Here is a 9504-nt window from a genome sequence, read left to right on the forward strand (position 1 = left end):
CAGCAGGAGAGACAGCATATCAAAGCCTAGCCTAGCTACACTGGGAGGCAAACCATATTACGTAAATCAAGAATAGAGAACTAAGAACAATATACAGTTTACAGCTTAATAAAGCAATATATTAGAAATTAGTACATGAAGTATAGTTTGAAATATTTTTTTAAAATCATTATTACATAAAAAAAATGTAAGGCACTGTAAGCACTGTAGTACACTGTGACTGTTTTCTTCATGCTTGTGTGTGTCTGGTGTGACCACCAGCATGTATGTAGCAGACATTTGTGTGGAACCAAATATGAAGTATAATAAGTTGCTAATGTGTGTGGACTGGCTCTTTATCTGTGCGCTCGAATGTGTGAATATGTAGAATAATCTCTAGATGTATACTCATATTTTTAATGTGTCAACTATTCTGTAAATGCATACACAGTTTTGTGAATACCTACCACAAACCACAGTAGAGCAAATATGACAAAATGCCCTCTAAGGTGGCCCCACAACATCAGAGCAAAAGTGATAAAATTAAGGCAATGGTTTGCAGAAATAGGCTCAATACTAATGCTAGCTAACTCCAAACATTAGAGTAAATAAACAAAGCTCTAGAATCTCATATGCATGTTGTATAATGACAGTATAAGAAATGAAATAACCTGGAGAGAATATAAAATGTTAAATCCAAATGCAAAAGAATTAAATTAATGAATCTGGCAAGCCCCAACTCCCCAGGCAGTCTCTTCAAGATCTGGTATGAGTTTGAATGAAAATGAGTTTGTATGGGTTTGGAGAACTAGCTGGTTTCAGCAGGTTGAAAGTGCACAGAGCTGTGATATCTTAGGAAAAAAGCTGATTCAGTCAGTCATCATCTACATTGCTTAAAACAAGTTAAATAATAGGGATGCACTGATACCATACCTATATTGATATCCGGTCCAATGCCACCCTCTAGTACTGTACTCACTACTTGTAAAAGTTGTCCCATACGGCACGCTGATACCACTTACTGGCAGCACTACATTAACCTCACGCTGGCTGAGCCACTTGTTCAGTGCTTCAATGTGTTGATGACAAAAGTCAAGCCAAGTGTGAGTTCTGACTGTCTACTCTGTCTCTGTGACAGGGAGGGAGGGGCACCCACGCATGTCTATGAGCACAGACAAAAGGACAAGATGATCACAGACACTCGCCGGCATGCTCATATTACACTAATCTTAGTGTCCCTCCTTTGGCTACCTGCGAAATGGAGAGTGCAATTTAAGATCGTGCTCTATGTTTTTAAAGCCTTGCACGGCCTGCCCCTGCATATTTATCGGACCTTCTATCCAGATATTTTCCTCGGAGATCCCTACAGTCGTCAGGCCACCTTGCCCTTGTTGTCCCTTCTTCTCGTCATAAGAAATGGGGAGGTCGGGCCTTTGCCGTGCACGGCCCAGTATTGTGGAACGCTCTGCCCTTGGATTTATGCTCTATAATTGAACTGGTTCTGTTTAAGTCCGCTCTGAAAACATATCTTTTTAAACAAGCTTTTAATGCTTAACTTGTTTTATGGCTTTTTTCAGGCTTTTATTTTTTAGTTTTTCTGAGTGGTGTCAGACTGGACAGGAATTATGCTATAGTTCAATGAATGTATGTGCCTGTCATATGTTTACTTAGTTGACTCTGGTTTTCTTTGATTGTATAGGCTCTAATTGCCTTGATGTAGCACTTAGTGCTCTCTGAGTTGGTAAGTGCTTTATAAATAAATTTTATTATTATTAATATTATTATTAATATTATTATTAATATTATTATGATTAGGTACAGTAGTTAGTATTGTACTGCAACGACAAAGCTTGATTTGTGCAACAAAACCAACAATAATGGAGAGGGTAATTAATCACCTGAACACAAGCTGAACACAACAAACTTGCAGAAGTGCAACGTTTTCACTCTCCCCGTGGTCAAAATGCCTGGTCCATTCATCCACTAAACCAGCACAGTGCTCATTCTGCTGACTGCAGTGAATTATTGAGAACAAGAAAAAACTAATGCTCATTTTGTATTTGTACAGGTGATTTAAATGTAATGAGGAAAGGAAGAGGTGTGTGTTTAGGTGTGGTCCCACTCCTGATCTTCTGACTGAAATCTCCATTTAGAGCTTTGTGTACATGAAGCACATCTGAGTAAGCCTTATTCTTCCATGTGTTTGGAGTTTTATGTCATGATTCAGTTCCGTTGCTTCCTGTTGTGCTTTTATTTTGACGTTGCTTCCTGTTTTTGTTTCACCACAGTTTTTTTCTTTTTACTTTAGTACTCACATTAGTTTCACCTGCCCCTTATTGTTTGCACCTGTTTTCACCTCTATTTAGGCAGCATTCCCCCACCAGGACGCTGCCAGATTGTTCTAGACTCCAGCTCTGACTCGCCAGCATTATTTGGTTTTGGTATTTTGTGTTGTGACCCGGATCGTGCATTTTGACAATTCTGCTCTGCCTTAACCTCTTGTTTCGGACTGCTTCCCTGTATGAATTATCAGACTTCTCTTTCGGATTACAAACTTTGGATTCCTTGGATGTATGTGTTTGCTGGCTCTGACCTTGGATTGTTATACCAACCCGTAACTGCGTTTTGTGTTACACTGTGTCTTGTCTTGTTTTTCTGTTCAGCGTTAGTGCTGTTATTAAAGAGACGGTTTTGTTGCACATATCCTCATCTGGCCATTTAATAGAGTTCACCCACAACATATTCGGCAGCATCATGCGCCGATCCTGACAATACAATCTGGCCAAAATGAACTCAGCCAGCGAGGGGGACACGGTGTTGGAGTTGCGGACGGACTTAAGCAGTTTTTGCCACCGGTTTTACGATCTCCAGCATCCTGCAGAGCGCATATAGATATGTGCTCACATGGAAGCGCTGATCCAGAACCGGCCCCATCTGGCACACCTCCCAGTGACCGAGGACATGCTACTCCAGGTGAGGGAGCTATGAGAGGAGGCCTTATCACTCTTACTGGTCAGATGATTCACCCTGGGACACTATGCTACCACAAGACCTGTGGCACATGAACCACTCCAATGCTTACTGCCCACAGGATCTCGATTCCTCCATCAGGGTAGGGGTGTACTCCCGAGCAGCCTCCCTGGACTCCTGCCTGGCACCCTGTTTTCCGGGGTTACCTCGTGGACTAGGGCTATGTTTTTCTGGGGTTTTTTTTTTTTTTTTTGCCTGTTTGGTCCCGGTTGTGTTTGCTGGCTCTGACCTTGGATTGTTATACCAACCCGTAAGTGCGTTTTATGTTACACCCTGTCTTGTCTTGTTTTTCTGTTCAGCGTTAGTGCTGTTATTAAAGAGATGGTTTTGTTGCACATATCCTCATCTGGCCATTTAATAGAGTTCACCCATGACAAAGTCGGCAGCATCACACGCCTTTCCTGACAGTTTATGTATATGCACATTCTGAAATGTGAGTGTACACATTTAGAAATTCTGGTACACATTCACAAATCTATACATATAGTCATACAGTTTCAAAACTCTGGACACCCACTGCAACATAGTAGGGCTGTCCCTTTTTGGGTTCTGGATATTCTCTTGTAATAATTGGGCTAATATTTGAAAATTTGCTGCGTGCCCTGCAGCTAAAAGTACCTCTTTGCCCATCTGGCAGAACATTGGATTTAAAAAACAAAACAAAAAGCTAATGAGTTATTGGCTAATATTTAATGTAACAGATTAACAGACGATAGATGTTCATAACCATTTGCATGTACTTAAAATGTGCTGTATTTCCACCATTGATGTGAGATTGAGAGTTTTACCGGTGAAAACATCTCACTCTGTTGGAGTTGTTGGAATGACAGAGAGGCACTCAGTTCACTCTGATTATTCAGTGCCGTTACAGAGTAATACCTCTTTACCTCATAAACAAATGCAACAGAGTGTTGTCTGCTTGTCCACCGGCTGCAGCGAGGTCACAAACCCGACAACAGCCACTAACACTTCGTCCTGTCATTAATTTAAGTCACAGAGTTAACATTAGTTAGCAACAGTTGGTATGACCCAGCTGGTTGTCATTTTAACTAGAAAAAGCAATTATCAGCAGAAGCTGCTACCTAAACGATTTCCACACAGAGCTTTGCTAACAAGACTGTAGGTGTCACTTGGCACTGCTATGTGGCAGCAGTGGAGGGTCTCAAATATTTAAATACTAAAATTGAAAACCGTTTACCTACCCAATGAGCAAATATTCAGATAGTCAGATACAGTATGTTCAACCCTACAACATAGTTGGCCCCACTTTTACTTTACTCACACCTCATCAGCCAGCTGCTCTCCCAGTTATTGGAATGCCCTGAACAAGAACTAAAACATAAGAGTTTAGGTGAACCTGAGTGAGCAGGCTGCTAGCAAGCTTTGACTTGCTAACTAAGACTGAGCCAAAACCTCATTTTTACTACCATTAGATGCTTTTGGTGCTACTGGTGTGCAGTCTGGAGCATGGGTGAGCCGTTGTTGTTGTTGTTGTTGTTGTTGTTGTTGCTGCTGCTGCTCCTGCTGCAGTTGTCTTTGCCCCCTGTTGAGGCCCTGCTCTCAAGGATATGGGCCTTGCCTTGCTCTTCTTTCATGAAAAGGTCTGCCAATAGAATCTTCTCCTTGTAGATCTGGAGGCTGATGTCCTTTGGGATATCTGGAATTAGCCAGTCCACAATGTCGCTCATCAGCATCACAACATTCTGGAAAGGATAAATGGAAGAAAATCATACTTTTTTTTTTTTTTAAGAGCCAATGTTTAAGTTATAGGGAAGAGTCCTGATTTTCCAAACCCTATATATAGGAATGCATGATATTACTGTACTGTGTAAAATGTGAAGTTGCACAAAACACAAAATAACAAAGTTACTGGTGGAAGTTATGATTCCAAGACAGTATTATGTATACAAAAGAATTCAAGAAGATTGTGGAAACAACAAATCCATGTAAAAAACATTGCTGTGGTAATACAGAAGCATAGAACACACTAAAAGCAACAGAGGAATCCAACAGCCTTTAACTGTATATGTACAGTGGGTACGGAAAGTATTCAGAACCCCTTAAATTTTTCACTGTTATATTGCAGCCATATGCTAAAATCATTTAAGTTCATTTTTTCCTCATTAATGTACACACAGCACCCCATATTGACAGAAAAACACAGAATTTTTGACATTTTTGCAGATTTATTAAAAAAGAAAAACTGAAATATCACATGGTCATAAGTATTCAGACCCTTTGCTGTGACACTCATATATTTAACTTAGGTGCTGTCCATTTCTGCTGATCATCCCTGAGATGGTTCTACACCTTCATTTGAGTCCAACTGTGTTTGATTATACTGATTGGACGTGATTAGGAAAGCCACACACCTGTCTATATAAGACCCTACAGCTCACAGTGCATGTCAGAGCAAATGAGAATCATGAGGTCAAAGGAACTGCCTGAAGAGCTCAGAGACAGAATTGTGGCAAGGCACAGATCTGGCCAAGGTTACAAAAAAAAAAAGAATTTCTGCTGCACTTAAGGTTCCGAAGAGCACAGTGGCCTCCATAATCCTTAAATGGAAGACGTTTGGGACGACCACAACCCTTCCTAGAGCTGGCCGTCCGGCCAAACTGAGCTATCGGGGGAGAAGAGCCTTGGTGAGAGAGATACAGAAGAACGGGTGCAGGCCGAGGCGTTCCCAGGCCAGCCGAGAGACATAGTCCCTCCAGTGTGTCCTGGGTCTTCCCCGGGGCCTGCTCCTGGTGGGACATACCTGGAACACCTCCCTAGGAAGGTGCCCAGGAGGCATCCGGAACAGTTGCCCGAGCCACCTCAGCTGGCTCCTCTCGATGTGGAGGAGCAGTGGTTCTACTCTGAGCTCCTCCCGAGTGACCGAGCTCCTCACCCTATCTCTAAGGGTGCGCCCGGCCGCCCTGCAGAGAAAGCTAATTTTGGCCACCTGTATCTGGGATCTTGCCCTTTCGGTCATGACCCAAAGCTCATGACCATAGGTGAGAGTAGGAATGTAGATCAACCAATAAATCCTTACAGCTCATCTCCTTCTTCACCATGACAGACTGGTACATCAACCGCATTACTGAGGAAGCTGCACCGATCCACCTCTCAATCTCAAATTCCATCCTTCCCTCACTCGTGAACAAGACCCCAAGATAGTTGAACTCCTCCACTTGAGGCACCAACCTGAAAGGAACAAGCCACCTTTTTCCAACTGAGAACCATAGCCTCAGACTTGGAGGTGCTGATTCTCATTCCAGCTGCTTCACACTCAGCTGCAAACCATCCTAGTGCATGCTGAAGGTCTTGGTTTAATGGAGCCAACAGGACAACATCATCTGCAAAAAGCAGAGGTGAGATCCTGTGATCCCCAAACCGGAATCCCCTCTGGCCCCTGGCTGTGCCTAGAAATTCTATCCATAAAGATAATGAACAGAACCGATAACAAAGGGCAGCCCTGCTGGAGTCCAACATGCACCTGAAACAAGTCTGACTTACTGCCGGCAATGCAAACCAAGCTCCTGCTCCATCGTACAGGGACCGGACAGCCCTTAGCAAAGGGTATTATGGTTGACATTATGGTTACTCCTCCTTGAACCGCTACCTTTATGTAGTGGAGGGGTTTGAGTACCCAAATGATCCTAGGTGCTATGTTGTCGGAGGCTATATGCCCCTGGTAGGGTCTCCCAAGGCAAACAGGTGATGGGTCAGACTAAGAGTGGTTCAAGACCCCCTTATGAAAAGATTAATATCAAGGACCGTGATGTCGCCCAGGTATGGCGCAACCGGGGCCCCACCCTGGAGCCAGGCCCGGGGTTGGGGCTCAAATGCGAGCACCTAGTGGGCGGGCCTCTTCCCATGGGGCCCAAACGAGCAATGTGGGGACATCCGCTCTTGGGCCCACCACGTGCAGGAGGATCCATAAGGGGCTGGTGCATAGTGGATTGGGCAGCAGTCAAAGGCAGGGGCCCCGATGACCCAATCTCTGGACACGGAAACTAGCCCTGGGGACATGGAATGTCATCTCGCTGGTGGGGAAGGAGCCCGAGCTTGTGCAGGAGTTTGAGGTGCCAGCTAGATATAGTTGGGCTCACCTCCATGCACAGCTTCGGCTCTGGAACCTTACTCCTTGAGAGAGGCTGGACTCTCTACTGCTCTTGGGGTGCCCGCGGTCAGAGGCGGCGGGCTGGTGTGGGCTTGCTCATAGCTCCCCAGCTTAGCCGCCATGTGTTGGAGTTTACCCCGGTGAACGAGAGGGTTGCTTCCCTGCTCTCTGGACACGGAAACTAGCCCTGGGGACATGGAATGTCATCTCGCTGGTGGGGAAGGAGCCCGAGCTTGTGCAGGAGTTTGAGGTGCCAGCTAGATATAGTTGGGCTCACCTCCATGCACAGCTTCGGCTCTGGAACCTTACTCCTTGAGAGAGGCTGGACTCTCTACTGCTCTGGAGTTGCCCACGGTGAGAGGCGGCGGGCTGGTGTGAGCTTGCTTCTAGCCCCCCAGCTTAGCTGCCATGTGTTGGAGTTTGCCCCGGTGAACAAGAGGGTCGTTTCCCTGTGCCTTCGGGTCAGGGATAGGTCTCTCACTGCCGTTTGTGCCTATGGGCCAAACGGCAGTGTAGAGTACCCGGTCTTCTTGAAGTCCCTGGGAAGGGTGCTGGACAATGCCCTGAGTGGGGACTCCATTGTTCCACTGGGGGACTTCAACGCTGACGTGGGCAGCGACAGTGACACCTAGAGAGGCGTGATTGGGAGGAACGGCCCCCTGATCTGAACCCGAGCGGTGTTCTGTTATTGGACTTCTGTGCTAGTCACAGTTTGTCCATAACAAACACCATGTTCAAGCATAAGGGTGTCCATCAGTGCATGTGGCACCAGGACACCCTAGGCCGGAGGTCGATGATCAACTTTGGGGTTGTTTCATCTGACCTTTGGCCGTATGTCTTGGACACTCGGGTAAAGAGAGGGGCCGAGCTGTCAACTGATCACCACCTGGTGGTGAGCTGAATCTGATGGTGGGGGAGGAAGCTGGACAGGCTCAGCAGACCAAAGTGTATTGTGAGGGCAGAGCTTCGGCCAGGTCCAGGGGGAGGTTGGAGACATTGAGTCCGAGTGGACCATGTTATGCTCTGGTGCCTGTCGTGGCGGCAATCCCAGACCCCGGTGGTGGACACCGGAAGTAAGGGATGCCATCAAGCTGAAGAAGGAGTCCTTTCATGCCTGGTTGACTTGTGGGAAACCTGAGGCAGCTGACGGGTACCAGCAGGCCAAGCGGACTGCAGCCCGGGTGGTTGTGGAGGCAAAAACTTGGGTCTGGAAAGAGTTCGATGAGGCCATGGAGAGGGACTATCGGTCGGCCTTGAAGAAATTCTGGCAAACCGTCTGGCGCCTCAGGAGGGGGAAGCAGTGCCCTGCCAAAACTGTTTACAGTGGAGGTGGGCAGTTGTTGACCTCGACTGGGGATATTGTCCGACGGTGGAAGGAATACTTTGAGGATCTCCTCAACTCCAGCGTCATGTCTTCCGATGAGGAAGCAGAGGCCGGGGGCTCGGAGGTGGACTCGTCTATCACCTAAGTTGAAGTCACCGAGGTAGTTAATAAGCTTCTCAGTGGCAAGGCACCGGGGGTAGATGAGATCCGCCCTGAGTACCTTAAGTCTCTGGATGCTGTGGGGCTGTCTTGGATGACACGCCTCTGCAATGTCGCATGGTGGCTGGGGACAGTGCCTCTGGACTGGCAGACCGGGGTGGTGGTCCCTCTTTTCAAGAAGGGGGACTGTAGGGTGTGTTCCAACTATAGGGAGATCACACTCCTCAGCCTCCCCGGAAAAGTCTATGCCAGGGTATTGGAGAGGAGAATTTGACCAATAGTCGAACCTCGGACTCAGGAGGAACAATGCGGTTTTCGTCCTGACCATAGAACACTGCATCAGCTCTATACCCTCTTCAGGGTGGTGGAGGGAACATGGGAGTTTGCCCAACCAGTCTACATGTGTTTCGTGGATCTGGAGAAGGCATTCGACTGTGTCCCTCGCGGCGCCCTGTGGGGGGTGTTCTGGGAGTACGGGGTCCGGGGCCCTTTGCTAAGGGCTGTCCAGTCCCTGTAGGACCGGAGCAGGAGCTTGGTTCACATTGCCGGCAGTAAGTCAGACTTGTTTCCGGTGCATGTTGGACTTCGGCAGGGCTGCCCTTTGTCATCGGTTCTGTTCATTACTTTTATGGACAAAATTTCTAGGTGCAGCCAGGGACCGGAGGGAGTCCGATCTGGGGACCACAGGATCTTGTCTCTGCTTTTTGCAGATGATGTTGTCCTGTTGGCTCCATCAAACCAGGACCTCCAGCGTGCACTGGGGTAGTTTGCATTCGAGTGTGAAGTGGCTGGGATGAGAATCAGCACCTCCAAGTCCGAGGCTATGGTTCTCAGTCAGAAAAGGGTGGCTTGTTCCCTGCAGGTTGGTGGAGAGTTCCTGCCTCAAGTGGAAGAGTTTAAGTAT

At 46.8% G+C, this 9504-nt stretch overlaps 1 protein-coding gene across 2 annotated transcripts in view; it reads right to left on the reverse strand.

Annotated features, from left to right (window-relative positions):
• Positions 1 to 3243: 3243 nt before the first annotated feature.
• LOC109952266 (anoctamin-1-like) overlaps positions 3244 to 9504 on the reverse strand; it is a 58086-nt gene continuing 51825 nt past the window's right edge. The window contains exon 25 of one of the 2 annotated variants that reach the window (XM_020587253.1): positions 3244 to 4712. In XM_020587253.1, coding sequence (XP_020442909.1) covers positions 4455 to 4712 — 258 coding nt within the window. In that variant the 3' untranslated portion in view covers positions 3244 to 4454. The remainder of the gene's footprint in view (positions 4713 to 9504) is intronic. The other variant, XM_020587254.1, reaches the window with a different exon arrangement.

The sequence above is a fragment of the Monopterus albus genome, unplaced genomic scaffold, assembly GCF_001952655.1.
Source record: "Monopterus albus unplaced genomic scaffold, M_albus_1.0 scaffold447.1, whole genome shotgun sequence".
Lineage (NCBI taxonomy): Eukaryota > Metazoa > Chordata > Actinopteri > Synbranchiformes > Synbranchidae > Monopterus > Monopterus albus.